Raw genomic sequence first — 17,150 nt, 5'->3', positions numbered from 1 at the left:
GCAATTCAATTCCTATGTATTGAGTCAGAAAATATAAGAATTCAATCTATTAGACTGTGACTTCTATCTAGTTGTTAACTGCAAGTTGAGGATTAAAAATTTTTAATATGTATGTAATAAGATGAGCATGCCCATGAGTTTGTTATTTCTTTGAAAGTAGAAATGGTTTCAGCAACTCTTCTGTGACCTCTCATAGATCATCCAAAGTGTTAGACACATGGTGGTGTGATTTTTGAATTGATTGTTTTAAAAAATTACTGAAAATCACCTATTAGTGACAAGAATTCAATTAAAGGCTTAATTGGCGTGAAATGAAGCAGAAAACCATCTTAATTTAATTCATGAGGACCTGAAATCCTCCCATTCTATATTAACAAACACACACAGAAAGGTTGGAAACATCATTCCATCATTTCTTTAACTGAAGCACTGAGCAAACTATATATCATAAGTACTTTTCTTGTACTTCTGTAATTTTATTGCACATTGTCATTTTTATAAAAAGACCCTCTTCATGGTAGCTAGCCTGAGTTTCAGAACTGTAATTTGACAGGCACATAGATGTGGAAAATGCTTTTTTATTGTTATTTTGTTTCTGGCATAGACCTCAGGTTTTGATAACACTATCATATTTTAATCATTAGCAGTTGATTTCTACCAAAGCCTATTTTATCATATGATTGGAAACATTTAAGTTAAAATAAAAACTTGATGGGAAATTCTCATCAATTATTTGTCAAAAAGATAAGAACCTATTAAATACAATTAAGCTTTGAATTAATCTACGGAAGTTATTTTTAAACCATCTATCTTCATCATATTTCTGATAAAACTTGATCTAGAAGTGCTCTTAATTTGAATCTGGCCATTTCCCTTGCATTCTCTGTAGAGGGTAGTGGTTAAGAGCCCAAGTTGTAATAAAACCTTTTCAATAAAATAAAGACAATAATACTGGCTCAATGGTTATTTTAAGATAGTGCTTTAAGTAAATACTCATTATGTGATAGCTATCATTATTATTATTATTGCCTTGTATGAAAAATAAGTATCTTCTTCATAAACTCATATGAAAATACTAAAAGGGTTGCTGGCCTACCCTGCAATGTGAAATGGTTTTATTTACTTTATAAACAGTTTACATTGTGCTTTGTTTTTATAGCAACATGCTACTGGTTACTCTTTTTTTCTTAATTTTGATAAATTAACCAGTTTTTTCAATATGGTTTTATTCATTGACCACAAAAACAACAGAAGTAGCATTGATTTAAAACTCTATGTGCAATGTGGGGCAAGAAAGGAAGGCAGAATTAGCATATTTAATTATTTATACACCTAAAACAATACCATTAAGAAGTCAGCATTGTGAATAATGATTTACTAATACACATATATGCATTTTAATTTTTATACCCAAAACAATAACCAAAATAAGAATCTCCTATATTTCACTCTTAGTTGAAGAAGAAGTGTCTGCATCAGTGATGCTAAGAATATGCTAAAGCCTTCATTTCCAACCTTTTCAATTAGAGGGACCTCTTTCTAAACTTTAAAAAAGTTTTCTAAAAATCTGATAAATTTAAGAAATATGAAACAATTTTTAAACTACTATAAATTCAGTTAGTGCTTTTAAAATATTAAAATTTTATCAAAATCACCTACATATATTTGAAAAAATAGTAGTACATATGTATGAGACATATTTATTTCCTCTGTAGGGAATGCTTGGTGCAAATGTGGATCCAGCACCTTACCTCCACCCAAAGGTCCCCAGTAGGCACACTGTAATTAAATTGAATGTACCTGTTTCTGTTCCTTTCATGTACTCCACAAAGGGGTGCACAGAAGGGGAAACTGCATAAGGCATGGGGGAAAAAATGACTTTAGTTCACACACCACCATCTATTAGGCCTCCAAGAAATTGTCAGATCATTGCTAGCTCCTAGGAGATTTAAATAACCTGTTGTACTTTTGTTAAGGAGATTTTTTTTAAAGGAGGTAAGTGGAAACAGTCCAGAGAGGTGGGGAGAACTATCACAGAAGACTGGAAAAGGTGTCAGGAAAGGAGGACAGCAATCAGAGACCAAGTGTTCAGGGGAATGTGAGGATGGTGACTAAGGATTAGTTTGAGACTGATTACAAGCAATTACGTTACAAATCCAGTCTAGCTCCAGTTGCAGGCAGAAAGGGGTAAAGAAAGGAAGTAAGCATCTAATTGTTTAGTAGCTGAGAGATGAGATAAAATCAAAGTTTTAGAAGTGAACTATTGAGTTATCAGACATAACAAGCAGACCTTGATACAAATACTCCTGATCAGCCATGAAACCCAACAAAATACATGTGAAGATCTGTTCTATCTGCAGAGAGATGCCATCAAACAGCAAGTGTTCAGGGTAAACACCTAGGGCAAACCTTGGGAACAGACCCCCAAGACACATACACTTTCACCTTAGGACGTTAAGAACACTTCTAGTTTTTATATTGCATGATAGATATTGATTTGACAAATAGCTATAGAGCATTTTCAAAGAGCTAGATGTTATAAATCTATAGCTCATCCTTTCAGTCGTTTGATAACTATTAATTTAGTATTCACTGTATGCCAAGCACTGTGTTAGGAACAGGATTTCTAGGAAAGAAAGGAATGTCGTGAAAGAAAGGCAGAATGACGAAAGGGAAGAAAAGTGTACGGTAAAGGGAAGCCCAATCTCAAGGGAGGATTTAATTTTTCATTGGAGATTCAGAGGCCCATTGAAAGATTAAGATGAAGGAACTGAGGGTGGGGTTAGGGTAATAGAGTAGTGAGTCACGAATGGAGCCAGAGCCCAAAGGAAATGTGAGGGGAGGGAAGTGTAAAATATCAAGACGTGGATTTTCCTTTGAAAGAATTTCTAAGCTCATAAGGGAGCTAACATATATAAAACTTCTAAAAATATAAAAAATGAGAAACATTTTACCAGAAAAATCTAGGATTCAGAGTTAGGATGAGTAACAAAAATGAAGTTTGGATGACTTCATGTCGTCTTCTGAGCATAGTAAAAATATTAACCAGAATTCTAGAAGAAAGTAGTAGCGCTGTTTGACTTCAATCCACTGTGAATAAGGAAAACCTCTGGGTGATACAAGGAAACTTATTGTTCAGACTGAGCATCAGACTAAGAAGTCAGTATCTCCAAGCCTTACGATTCCTCAGGTCAAAGTGTTAAATCTTTGTGAAGATCTAAAATGCAACCAGAGTAAAAATCCTAGGTTAAGACATTTAGACAAGTATAGGTTATTTAATTACTTTAAAGTTAAATTTAATTCACATAAACATAAGGGCAGGGGATGAAATGAGAAGTATTGATAAGAAGACAGCTAGAGTTTTTTTATACTAAGCTATGATCTTTAAGAAACAGGATATGGTGAAAGTAAGAAAGAAAAAAAAATAACATTGATTAAGACAGCTGCTTTGGAAAAAAACAAAACAAAAAAAGAATCTCTGAAAGACCTGAGAAATCAATAGTCTGCATTGAAAACTGTTAAGGACAGACTAAGCCCACTGCTGCTCAGATCTAATGCACCCCTGATTTTGAATTGAAATCTGTGCTGTTCTATTATTCTAAAAACTCTAGGATATTCAAGGACTTTGTCAAGGACATTAACTTAGAAACAGAAACCCAACCCTGTAGTTGCTAAATGCTTGGTGAAGGCTGGTAATGCAAAATATCTTTCTCCCTCAGTGATTGGGAGTTTATTCTTTAGGCAGTGGGGAAAGTGACATGATCAAAGCAGCTTTATAGGAAGGTTAAGTACAAGGGTGATCTATGGAGTGAATGAAGGAAAGAAGTGGGAAGACTATGGCATAAAAAGTCATTAAAATCCAGTTACAATAAATTAGGAAATAAAGATCTGTGGTGGCAGATGAACTGGGGCAAACAGGGAGGATATTGATCTCGGTACACACTTGGATTTGAAAATCAGTGACAAGGGAGACACTAAAGAAAACAAATAGTATGATTTAATATAATTTGAGCAAGTTGGAAAATTTTGTTTTGGAGTGATAAGGAAGGATAGAAGATAGATTTTGGTTAGATTTTATATAAGGATGCCAAGAAGATATTCAGGTGGAAATAGTCACAGGTCACTAGGCTGGGATTCAAAGGATGAACTAGAGATTCTTTATTTGAGTGTCATTTAAATGGTTCTCAATTAGGGTTAATTTTGTCCCCCAAATGATATTTGGCAATGTCTGGAGACATTTTTGGTTGTCACAACTGGTAAGATGTTGCTATTGGAATTTGGTGGGTAGAGGTCAGTGATGGTGTTAAAATATTCGCAGTGTGTAGAACAGCCCCCTACAACAAAAGATTATGTGGCACCAAGTGTTGATAGTGCCAAGGTTAAGGAACTCTGCTCATAGATGTCATAGTGCATTAGGGATATCTTGTCCAATCAGTGTATATAGTATATTTACGTTCAATTTAAATTTAATTTATAGAAAATAAAAATAGTATCAAACATTTAGGTCTTACTCTATTTCATGCATTGTCCTCACATTACATGGTTTATTTAATCTTTTGAATGCTGTAAGGCATATATTACCTTTATCCTCCTTTATAGGTTAGGAAACAGATCCACTAAAAAATTAAGATACCTGCCAAAAGCCACATAGCTGGCAAATTTGGGGGCCCAGATTGCAATCAAAAAGTCCATTTTCAGAACCATGATTCTAACCACTAAGTTGGAGCATACAGCCATTATAGGTATGGTACCCTCAACACCATGGCAGACAAGAGAGAATTACACAGAGCAAAATATTATACTGCCTTCATCCTTCTCCCCAAGCCAAACTAAACCAAAACAAATCAAACAAAACAAAAGCACTCTCTCAAATATTAATAGCAATGTCTTTCTCTGTCACTGAAGATTCCATTATGCCATTGATACATTTGAGACACTGAGCATTTTGTCTTGGAGGAGGGTTTCAGGTGGGGGAGGAGACCTTGAGCTCTATCTAAAGCAGCAGTTTTGACAATCTTAGCATTTGACATATGATGTGTCCAGATGCACTGCATCTAATTTATGAGTAATAATAAAGAGCCAAATTTTCCTAATGTAATTTTTACTATATAAATTAGAACTGAGTAAAAATTAGTACTATAGTAATATATATCATATTTTCTTACTTTCTACTATGCTTTTTGGGGGGCCAAAGAAAGACATAAATTTAAAGCTAATGACATTGGGGGTGGCACTGAATGTTCACATGTAAATGTCCCCGTGATTCAGAAGACTGAAATGTATTTGTTGAAAATTACCAATTTAGGGGCGCCTGGGTGGCTCAGTTGGTTAAGCGACTGCCTTCGGCTCAGGTCATGATCCTGGAGTCCCGGGATCGAGTCCCACATCGGGCTCCCTGCTCAGCAGAGAGTCTGCTTCTGACCCTACTCCTCTCATGTTCTCTCTCTCATTCTCTCTCTCTCTCTCGCTCTCAAATAAATAAATAAAATCTTAAAAAAAAATTACCGATATAATGGTTAGAATGTAGTCAACAAAATAAACATTTAATTCCTCAAGTTTGACTTTTAAATCATCCTCTTTGAATATAAATTACACAAACACTTATCTTTTTATCAAACTAGATATTCAGAGTTTTAGTATGATTTACTCTCCATTTGGTCAAGATGACAAAGGTGAAGCACATTTCTTTGAAGTGCGGTGGCTTCCAAATTTTTGAAACAGTGCACTTATTCCTCAAATGAATATCAAGGAATAAAAGTATCCAGTGATGCCTGGGTGACTCAGGCTGTTAAGCGTCTGCCTTTGGCTCAGGTTATGGTCCCAGGGTCCTGGTATTGAGCCCTGAGTTAGGCTCCCTACTCAGCAGGGAATCTGCTTCTCCCTCTCCCTCTGCCCCGCCCCCTGCTTGTGCTCTCTCTCTCTCTCTGTCAAATAAATAAATAAAATCTTTAAAAAGAAAGAAAGAAAAATATCCATAATAAGGAAAGGTGGAAAAGAAGAGGAGAGAATTTCTGAAGCCAGAATGGGGAAGCTGGGATGGGAGGTAGTTGGGGAGAGGACAATTGGAGAGAGGGGGCCTAAAGATCTAGCCATTTGACAACATTGATCTACCCGTCAGGCAGCATTTTAGGCAACTTTGGGGGCTCCATAGAACATAGTTTGAGAAGGATTATCCAATATATTTTAGGGTAATTTAGATAATAAAATTATAATAACTATCTTAAAATCTTGTAAGTATATTAAAGTTGCAAGTCTAACTGATATTCTAATTAAATTCTGCTTAAATGTGATATTATGTAATATGCATATATATTTCATTAAATGCTACATTTTATTTTATGTGTTAAACTTGCATTTTTTATTTTCAAGTGGTGGAGAGTATCCTGAGGCACTTAATTCCTGTTTCTGCCTGTGGCTTATATTCATCTCTTGACCATTTTTGTCAAAATGCAAATGTACTTTTTACTGTAAAAAACTAAAGTAAATTATATTTAATAGGCTTTTAAATATAGTTTTCTGACACAACACTTAATTTAAAACGGACAATTTTACTCTTTTACACTGTGCTTTGGGAATATTTTTGAGGATTGATGTATTTCTTTTGATTGTTCTCTTATTTTCTGATAAACAGTACTGTAATAAATTTTGATCCTGCCTTTGGTCTTGATATTTAGTAGCTATGTATTTGTTTTCTTTGATAGCAACATGCATTAATATTTATAACCATTTTCCTTTGCAGCATCTCCCAGATGGCTCTGCGCCCAGTGCACATGTTGAATTTTATCTTTTACCATACCCCAGTGAAGTTCGTAGGAGGAAAACAAAATCTGTTCCAAAATGTACCGACCCCACTTATAATGAAATTGTAAGTATGATTCATCCCTTGTCCTGTCGCTTTGTATTTTTTCTTACCATTTTTTAGCTTAACAACCAAATATGGAAAATTTGCAGTAATTGGCAGCATTATTCCATAAAGGGAAGACATTTCACAAAATAGCCACTATGTGCTGATCACTGTTCTAGATACTATGGGAACTGGAAAATACAGATTCTGCTTTCAAAGCACTTACAAACCAATTTTCAAATTGTGGCAAGCCTCCAGCAAGAGCCCAGGATGGATTTTTTTTTTTTTTTTTTTTTTTGCCTAACATTATCCCTGACTTCATCTTATTTTCTCTAACCTTATTTTCCTTTACCTGGTTTTCCTTACCAAATAACTTTATCATAGTCTTTCCTGTGTATAACAATAAACTTCATAAAATCTCCTTTGAAAAACAAAAGAAAATAAACAAGTACAAAGCACAAATTAAATTAACTTACATGTAGCTCTCTAATTCATTTGTATCTCACAATTTGAATATCCAATCCCCTACTTCTTTCTGAGGCAAACCCTACATTTATTCTCTTGATTCCATCTCTTCCCATCTCTTCTGTACCTTGCTCGGATGATTATTTGTTTGCCTTTCATAAGGCTCTCTTATCCACTGCATCCTTAGGTCAGTAATCTTAAAAAACAAACAAACAAACTCCTCAACTCAGCCTTTCTAAAGCATCCATATTTTCTTTCCTTCCCTAGCACCCTCAGACTTTTGCAAAAGTTGGGGTGCCTTGGGTGGCTCAGTCGGTTAAGCGTCTGCCTTCAGCTCAGATCATGATCCCAGGGTCCTGGGATGGAGTCCCGCATCAGTCTCCCTGCTCAGCGGGGAGCCAGCTTCTCCCTCTCCCTCCCCACTCGCTCTTGATCTCTATCGCCATCTCTGTCTGTCTGTCTGTCTCTCTCTCTCAAATAAATAAATAAAAAGTCTTTAAAAAAAAACTTTTGCAAAAGTGACTCACAAGAAACGTGACTCACATTTCTTGCTCTCACTTCATCACTTCCTTTGCATCCTTCAATCCTGTGCAGTGTGGATTCTGAACTTAATTGATGCTGCTTTCTTAGAGTGACATCCGTGGCCTGCTAATGGCTTAATCTAATGAGCCCTCTACTCTACTGAGCCGTTACACAGCTGCATTGCTGGCTGCAGGCTCTTTTTTACACCTCCCTTTTGCTTGAGTCTTACCTTCTCTTAACTCCCTTCCATCTTCTTTGCTCACTCACTCAATTTCCTTCATTGCCATTCTTCCTCTGAAAACTATTGTTGTTTGCTGGAATTCCACGATCTACCCTCATTGCCTCGTGATACATACGCTCTCAAAATTATCTTATAAACCTACAAATTTTCATTTAACACCTCTATGTGGGTTGCATCTGAATTTATTCCTCCAGTCCTGGCTTCGGTCCTAACCTTTTGACCTGCGCTTCTGCCTGATTACTGAAGAGAGCTTCATTTTAGTGTCTCCTAGACACTTTTAAACCAGGCCTCCCTCCTCTATTTACCATCTCAAAAGATACATTCTAATGACACAGCCCTCTCGCTCACTCATTTTTCCAACTAATCCCCAAGTTTTGTCAGTTTAACAATTTGTTACGTGTGCAGCTACCTGCCTCTTGCATCCATCACCTTCTGTTGGCCCCATCGCTGCTGCTTTGTTTGACGTCCCTGTGACTTTGGCTATTATATAATAGCCTCCCATCTGCCTCTTGTGTTTTCAGTTGAATCATTCACATTTCTATCTAAGATGTCTTTCAATAACCAGTCATATTTATTTCTCTACAATTTAAATTTTTTTCAAAGGCTCCTCACTGACTACTTGGTAATGTACAGAATCCTAGATGTGACACTGATAGCCCTTAAAATGTGACCCAGTAACTTTCCTGAATGATCACTTGGATAATATAGTCTTCATACACTTTAAAAATATTGTTTTGAGATCACTGTAGATTCATATGCCGTAGGAAGCAATAATACACAGAGAATTCAAATAACCTTTAGCCACTTTCCTTCAATGGTAATATCCTGTATGACTATAGTACAATATCACAACCAGGAAATTGACATTGGTACAATTCACTGACCTTAATGAGATTTCACTAGTTTTACATGTGTTCATGTGTATTTAGTTCTATGCGTTTTTTATTTTAATTCCTGTTAGTTCTATGCATTTGTATCACGTGGGTAGATTTGTGTGACCATCGCCACAGTCAAGGTACAGAAGAGTTCCATCACAAGGATTCCTGGTGCTACCCTATTATAGCCACAGATACTCCTCTCCTTCTAATGCCACCGCCACCCCCAATCACTGGCTACTAGTAATCTGTTCTCCATCTTTATAATTTTGTCATTTCAAATGTTATACAAATGGAATCATACAGTTTGTAACATTTTGAAATTGGCTTTTTTTATTCACCATAACTCCCTAGCAAGCCATCCAAATAGCTGCATGTATCAATAGTTTGTTTCTTTTCACTGTTGAATCGTAGTCGTGGTATGGAATATGATATTTTCTTTTTTTTTTTAAGATATTTATTTATTTGAGAGAGAGAATGAGATAGAGAGAGCATGAGAGGGGGGAGGGTCAGAGGGAGAAGCAGACTCCCCGCCGAGCCTGGAGCCCAATGCAGGACTCGATCCCCGGACTCCAGGATCATGACCTGAGCCGAAGGCAGTCGCCCAACCAACTGAGCCACCCAGGCACCCTGGAATATGATATTTTCTTTAACTGTTCACCCATTAAAGGACATCTGGGTTATTTCTGGCTTGGGCTATTGCAAACAAAGCTGTTGTGAACAGTGTTCTATAGATTTTTGTGTAAACATAAGTTGTAATTTCTCTAACATAAATGCTCAAGATATAATTACTGGAATACATGGCAGTTGGCATATTTAGTTTTACAAAAAATTGCCATACTCTTTTTCTGTACTGTTTTACACTCCCACTAGCAATGCATCTATTTTCTCTGAATCTCTGCCATTTGTTATTAACTATTTGCTATTTTTGTTATTATTTGTTATTATTTGCTTGTTATTTGTTATTATTTATTATTTGTTATTATTTGTAACAAGTTTGTTATTATTACTATTATTTAGTTCTTTTGAAAGGTATAGTGTGATACCTCATTGTGGTTTTAATTTGTATTTACCTAATAACTAATGATCCTGAACTTCTGGTCATGCACTTATTTACCATCCTCTTTGGTGAAATGTCTCTTCATGTCTTTGCTCATTTGCTTATTGGATAGTTTGCGTTTTTACTGCTGAGTTTTGAGAGTTCTTTATATATTATGGATAGTAGTCCTTTGTCAGATAAGTGGTTTGCAAATACTTTCTACCTGTCCTTGGCTTATCTTTTCATCCTCTTCTCAGGGTCTTTCAAATTAAAAGTTTTTAATTTTGGTTTTGTATAGTTTATCAAATTTTCCTTTTATAGACTGTAAGTCTAAGAGCTCTTCACCTAGCACTAAGTCCTAAAGATGTTTTCCTATATTTTTTTCTAAATGTTTTATAGTTTTACAATTTTATATTTAAGCCCATTATCCATTTGGAGTTAATTTTTGAATAATATGTGAAGTTTAGGTTGGAGTTCTTTTTTTTTTTTTTTTTACCATGAATGCCGATTACTCCAGAATGATTTATTGGAAAAGCAATGCAATGAAATGTCTTTTGTACCTTTGTCAAAAATAAGTCAGGAATATTTGTGCATTCATGACCTTTTATTTCCTCATACCTAATCATATTCTCAAGTCACATAAGACATCTTGTCATTCCCTTAATAGTCTCTATGACATCTGAGATGGAGCTCATGTCCTTTACCCTTTCTGCTCTTCTCTGCCAACTTTGAAGCTTACCGCAAATGTGGACTCTGAACCACTCTTTCCTCCTACACTCTTACACCACACTTAACCATATTTTACTTAGTCCTACGTGTTTTTCTTCTAGTATATTGTAAATTTCTTGAGGATGAGGAAAATATCTTATCTTCTTAGTATCTTTAAAACTTAGTTGTTTCTAAAAAGATTTGTGGAATTAAATATTTGGGGTAGTTTTATAAGTGACACTTCATATGCATGTGTAAAAATGTAAAATTATATATATTTATACATATAATTTAGTAAGGAAAGATCTCTTGACATTTTCTTATTTTTCATGATGTCAACAGCTAGAGATAATACCCTCCCAACTGTGTATCAGTAGTTTCCATATGTTCTGAGTACAAGACACCCTATATCAATATCACGAAATTTGTCCAGACTTAATGTTGTGCTTCATCATTTGTAATCTCAGGAGGGTCATAATGACAAAAAGCCACTAACGATTCAAGAGTTTAAATAAACTTGTGTTTTATTTATTTCAAGCTACATGTATTATTTAAAAAAATTAGCAAATACACATGCATGGAGATTATTTTATAATGCTTATTGTATCCATAAATTTTCTAATTACTTGCAGTAATTCTAGCTCCTCCCACATTCATGGCCCATTGATCAGAAATCACTGCAATACTTTCTTCATCAGCCAACACTTGTAGCTTGGACACACACTTTTATACTTTGAACACTTTTAAAAATTGTTTCAAAAACAATAGTCCATAGTCCATGCCTAGTACACTTCAATTTATACATAACCCAAATGAGTGGAAATGTGAATTAATATGTGGATAAGTGACTATTTTTAGTAGTAATGATCATCATATAAACAAGTTTGGTGGGAAAGCTAGTTGAATTTAGAAAGCCAAGAGAAAAAAAAGACAACAATAATTTAATTTTTCTCCCATTATGTTCTGTGTCCATATCAATATAACAAGAATCTTTTTGAATGAAATGAAAACGAAATGAAAAAAAAAGTACACCAGTTTTAACTCTGGTTTTACTTTCTCTTGCCTTCTGCTATGATGTAGGCTTCATCTCTGTGCCAAACCCCTCAATTATTTCACCAAAAATGTGTATGTGTTTTCTAGGAAGCCCAGTAAATTATCGCGTGGCATCCACCTTATTTTTTTTTAAAGATTTTATTTATTTATCTGAGACAGAGAGCACATGAGAGGGGGGAGGGTCAGAGAGAGAAGCAGGCTCCCTGCCGAGCAGGGAGCCCCATGCGGGACTCGATCCTGGAACTCCAGGATCATGACCTGAGCCGAAGGCAGTCACCCAACCAACTGAGCCACCCAGGCGCCCCCACCTTATTTTTAACTTCTCCCCTGTTTTGCATCCTGAGCACTGCTGCATCAGCCACGCGGTATGACTGGGATTTCTCAAACTGCCAAAGCCCTTCAATGTTCTAGGAAGTAGGAGAGAATGACCTCACTCTCCTTTTTTTATGTAAATCTCTTAAAGGAATAAAAAGGGCATATTACATTGCATCACCAATGTCTTACAAAGCTTTTCATGAAAATAATTATTTCCATTTTTATTCAGAGCTCTCTCTCTCTCTCTCTCTGTCTCCCTAATACCCAGACTGAGAAAGGTTGAGTCAGGGACGCTGCCAAGAGTCCCTTTCATATCCACCCTTCAGATACTAAACTTTTTTGATACAGGGCCAAGCTTGTCTGTTTGACACTCCCCAGAGTGATTCCCTACAGACTTTGTCAGCAGTCTCCCTGAAAACCCCTATCATATACAAATCCCTGTTGTAGACATGACTGGGCTGAAGGTAGGGTGGAGCTGGCAGTAGGAATGCTCACAACGCTGTCTACAGCTTTTAAGAAGCAGAGCTAGGATTCTGGCTCCAATGCCATTGCTCTTTCCTCTCTATTATCTTTGGCATCTGGTTAAAAACCATCATTTTTTTTCAATGATTCTTTAGAAATACAGATTCTATTTTATAACAGAATTATATTGTTAGAGTCAACGTATTTTTTACATTGTATTCTTTTCTTAGATGTCATTCTATCATAAAATATAAAGAAGAAATTAGAAAGGACATTAGAACAGGAACATTCTATGTGTTTTACATACCTTAAAGTATCTTGCAGAGTGTGTATGATTATTTAGCATAGCACTAAGTATATGGTATACTCAGTAAGCCATAGCCATTGTTATCTATATCCTCTCATTTGATATTCATAACATGATGAAAATTCTATTTGTAAATGAAGTCATTGAGGCCCTGATGTCAAACATTTCAACCAGGGTCAAGCAACCAGTTTTCAAGTCCAGAACTGCCAGATTCCAAAACCCATATTGGTCCCACTAAGATATGCTCTTGTCCCTCCCTCTCCCCACCCAAGAGTTCTCCCGTTCTCACTTATGTTGAACTCTCCTTTTCATTATCCTGCCTCCTTACTCCCCTCCCAACCAACACATTTCAGTTTCCATGTTATTGGTCTTCTTTAGAATGAAGTCATTCTAAATACAATAAATACACTTTAGAATTATTTACTATACCCCCATGTCAAATAACATACAATGAGTGCTTGTATACAAGTTACCAGATATTAATTACCCTAAACAAGGTTTTTCTGTTTCATGTAATAATTTCAAACCTACAAATTCAGTATTTGTCAGAAGACAATGAAGACTTAGTGTATGTCTATGGGTAAAAAGTATTATAAAGTGAAATTGAAAAAGCTGTGCATTTTGATTCTATTCATGTGAAGACAAAATACATAAAGCATTTGGTGAAAAAGTCTCAAAGAATATAATCATTTGTGTACTTCTTTAGCATTACCCACTAATTATTCATTGCACAGTAAGAAAAAAGTGGTTATTTTTTTTCTTTCTTATTTATTTCTTTTTTAAGTTTTCATTTAAATTCCAGTTAGTTAACATACAGAGTAGTATTAGTTTCAGGTGTACAATATAGTGAATCAACACTTTTATACATCACCTGGTGCTCATCACAAGTAAGAGTGCTAATTTTTTTAACAACACTATGGATGCAGTAAAGCAATTAAAATAGACATATATCATCTATGATGTGCAATGATTACATGTTTATAAAACTTCAGTTACTTGTAAGAAAATAATTTTTGCATAATGAAGCCCAAGGAAAGAAATCTGTAAGTTAATATAAACTCTGGAGTTCAAATGTTTGTATTTTAACCAGAAAGGCAATTAATTCTTAAAGTCATTTCTTGAGAATTTCAGCTTGCTAAATACCAGGGAGATTCAATTCTGTCTGGAACTGTTTTCTCCAGTAGACTAATGCAAAATACCAAGAAACAGCTGTTCTTCTTTGTGTATTTGATGGATCTTTTTCAGCTATAATTTACTAGTGTTCAATATGTACCAGACTTTGTAGTAAGGTTTACATTCATTATCTTGCTTATTCTTCCCCACAATGCTAAAGGGCAAATATTATTATCATCATTATGCAAATGAGAAAACATATAGTTGACAATAGATTCATATAAACATAAATTATTATGTCATAGAAATTTATATCTTTAGAGCTTATTTATATGATTCACAGAGTTCTTAAGCCAGACTTTCACAAAACCCTAAGGCTTAGAGTTATTCTATTTTTCTACTTCACATACAGTAACACTTTGAGGGCCCCTTCATCTATTTGCTCTGTAAAATAAATGACTTTGTCTGCTGAAAGTGTTGTGGGGAGGAAAATGGAGGATAGTGTAGACAGTTCAAAATCGCCACTGTAGAGAAGAGGAAAAGGAACTTTCTCTGAAGTCTTGGAAAGATAAGAGTCTAGGAGGAGACATGGCTCACAGAGTCCACACTGGGCATCCCATTGCTATTAAAGAGGATGAATTAAAGTGGTAGGGTTTTGAGATTTTTAAGGCAGCCCTTAAAATCCTTTACTATCCCAGGGGAACTCAATAAATGAAATGGAATAATTTGAATCAGCAATCCTAAGAAAATTAAAAGATAATCTTCTGCCTGGAATGAGAGTAAGATTCTAGAAGAGGAGGTAGCCAGGAACTGTCACATGAGGCAGGGTAGACTGGATTAACATAGTATATTGCATCTCATGTCCCTTGACTGAATTGTTATTTATTTCATAAGTAAATCATTGTTCAGAAGAGCTGTCAGATTGATCTTGAATAGAATTTCATTGATAACTTTTGGGGTTCATAAATGGTAGACAAATGAAATGCAATGCACCAAAAACCATATCCATACACACTGAGGAGGCCTCCCAACTGACTCAAAGGGCTTCCTTCTCAAGTTTTTCCTCTACTTTTTTGCATATATAGAGAACACTTCTTTCTATCTTGTAGCTTGGCTATAAAAAGCAAGCAAGTTTGTAGCAGCGTATGAAACTCTTTTTCTAAATGTGTTCTAAGGAGTTTCCCTGGCAATCATGTTGGATTTATGCACAGCTCTCCCCTCCCTTCATGATGGGTAACTAATTTCTTGATAGTACTACACTTCTGAAGTTTCTTTACTACTGTAGGCACCCAACGGTAATGCCCATGACTTCTTTCCTGGATATTATAAAGCACAGTTAAACAGATCCCTTTTTAGAAACTAATTACATGACTAGCAAGTGGGAAAGAGCAAGACACAAAACTGTACATACAGCAAAATTACAGCTCAGGTTCTTAAAAAGTAATTATATATGTAAAACAAAAAGAACACTGAAATGTTAACTATAATTATCTTCCAGTGGTGGAAATATGGATTTTCCTTTCTTTTTTGTTTCATACATATTTTATTTAATAAGCATGTGTTTTCATAATTAAAAATTAAACCATTTTAAATAAATTAAAGTAAGCATAGAATGAATTCTTCACATGTAGATGTAAATATTGCTATACTGCACTAAATTAACAAGGAAATCATGGAGATTGGTCTGCTCTCTTCATTAGTCTTCAGCAAAGAAAGATAGTGTTCAAGGTCCCATGTTGCACAATAAATTCAAGGACAGTTAAAAGGTGATGGGTACTTAAATTTCTTCCTAGAGAATAATTTACAGTCATATTAAATTTGGGATGAACAATTATTAATGGAATCAGAATAAATTCTAAGCTTCTTAGAGAAATATTCTGTCATTAAACTCCATTATGTTAGCAGAATCTTTAGCTTTCCAGAATTAGAGTTAGACATGAAAGATTCTTCATTAACCTAACTATTCCAAGCTAAATGATATTAACAGCTAAATATTTTTATTAAAAGCAATATTTTTAAAGGTGCATTTAAGCATATCTGATCTATATTTTAATTATTCTTTCCCTTTTCAGGTGGTGTATGATGAAGTCACAGAGCTCCGAGGACATGTCTTAATGCTTATTGTGAAGAGCAAAACCATATTTGTGGGAGCAATTAACATCCAACTTTATAGTGTCCCTCTCAATGAAGAAAAATGGTATCCACTAGGAAACTGTATAATTTGACCATTTCTATCAACCAATGCATTATTCATTAACTACTTATATCTTTTTCCACTTCTGGGCCTCTTTATCACAAGAGCAGGACATTTTTGTTTTCAAAGATAGCTTAGTGTACCAAGGACACAAGAAAAAGAAATAAGAATAGTCTTTGAGAAACAAACTGAGAGTTCTAGGGCGGAGGCGGGTGGGGGGATGGGTTAGCCTGGTGATGGGTATTAAAGAGGGCATATATTGAATGGAGCACTGGGTGTTATACGCAAACAATGAATCATGGAACACTACATAAAAAAAAGAAAAAAAGAAAGAATAGTCTTTTATAGTAATATATTCTCTATTGTGTTTCATTGTTTTCTTAGAATATTTTCTCCTTGGGGCGCCTGGGTGGCTCAGTCGTTAAGCATCTGCCTTCGGCTCAGGTCATGATCCCAGGGTCCTGGGATCGAGCCCCGCATCGGGCTCCCTGCTCCGCGGGAAGCCTGCTTCTCCCTCTCCTACTCCCCCAGCTTGTGTTCCCTCTCTCACTGTGTCTCTCTCTGTCAAATAAATAAATAAAATCTTTAAAAAAAAAAAAAGAATATTTTCTCCTTAATAAAGTGCCAGTTTATTGTCTAAAATTCAATATGCAAAATAATAACAGAACATTTAATTTTAATATATCTTTTAAATCAAATATGTGTTCACATTTTTTAACTGTGTACCTATGGTTACAGCAACACTGTTACTGTGGTTTCCAAGAAATACAGCAATAAATAAATCTGATCAATTAATTCAAGACCTAAGTATATCTGTAACAAATTTTTAAACTTGAATTAAATATATATACTTGCATACTGACTCCTTTTTATTATGGGAATTAATAAGCTCCAGCTTTTCAATCAGAAAAACAAAGGATAGGAGCGCCTGGTTGGCTCAGTTCGTTAAGCGACTGCCTTCGGCTCAGGTCATGATCCTGGAGTCCCAGGATCGAGTCCCGCATCGGGCTCC

General features: G+C 35.3%; 1 protein-coding gene across 2 annotated transcripts in view; it reads left to right on the top strand.

Moving 5' to 3' along the window:
* PIK3C2G (phosphatidylinositol-4-phosphate 3-kinase catalytic subunit type 2 gamma) overlaps positions 1-16,325 on the top strand; it is a 345,844-nt gene extending 329,519 nt beyond the window's left edge. For both annotated transcript variants that reach the window (XM_045869235.2, XM_045869225.2), the window contains 2 exons: positions 6,740-6,865; positions 16,017-16,325. In XM_045869235.2, the coding sequence (XP_045725191.1) occupies positions 6,740-6,865; positions 16,017-16,169 (279 nt within the window). In that variant the 3' untranslated portion in view covers positions 16,170-16,325. The remainder of the gene's footprint in view (positions 1-6,739; positions 6,866-16,016) is intronic.
* The last annotated feature ends 825 nt before the right edge of the window (positions 16,326-17,150 follow it).

The sequence above is a fragment of the Mirounga angustirostris genome, unplaced genomic scaffold (assembly GCF_029215605.1).
Source record: "Mirounga angustirostris isolate CCGP_5_RB_7025 unplaced genomic scaffold, mMirAng1.0.hap1 SCAF_5, whole genome shotgun sequence".
Taxonomy (NCBI): Eukaryota; Metazoa; Chordata; class Mammalia; order Carnivora; family Phocidae; genus Mirounga; species Mirounga angustirostris.
Note: the sequence above shows the minus strand (reverse complement) of the source record. Positions and strands in the feature narration are given on the sequence as shown.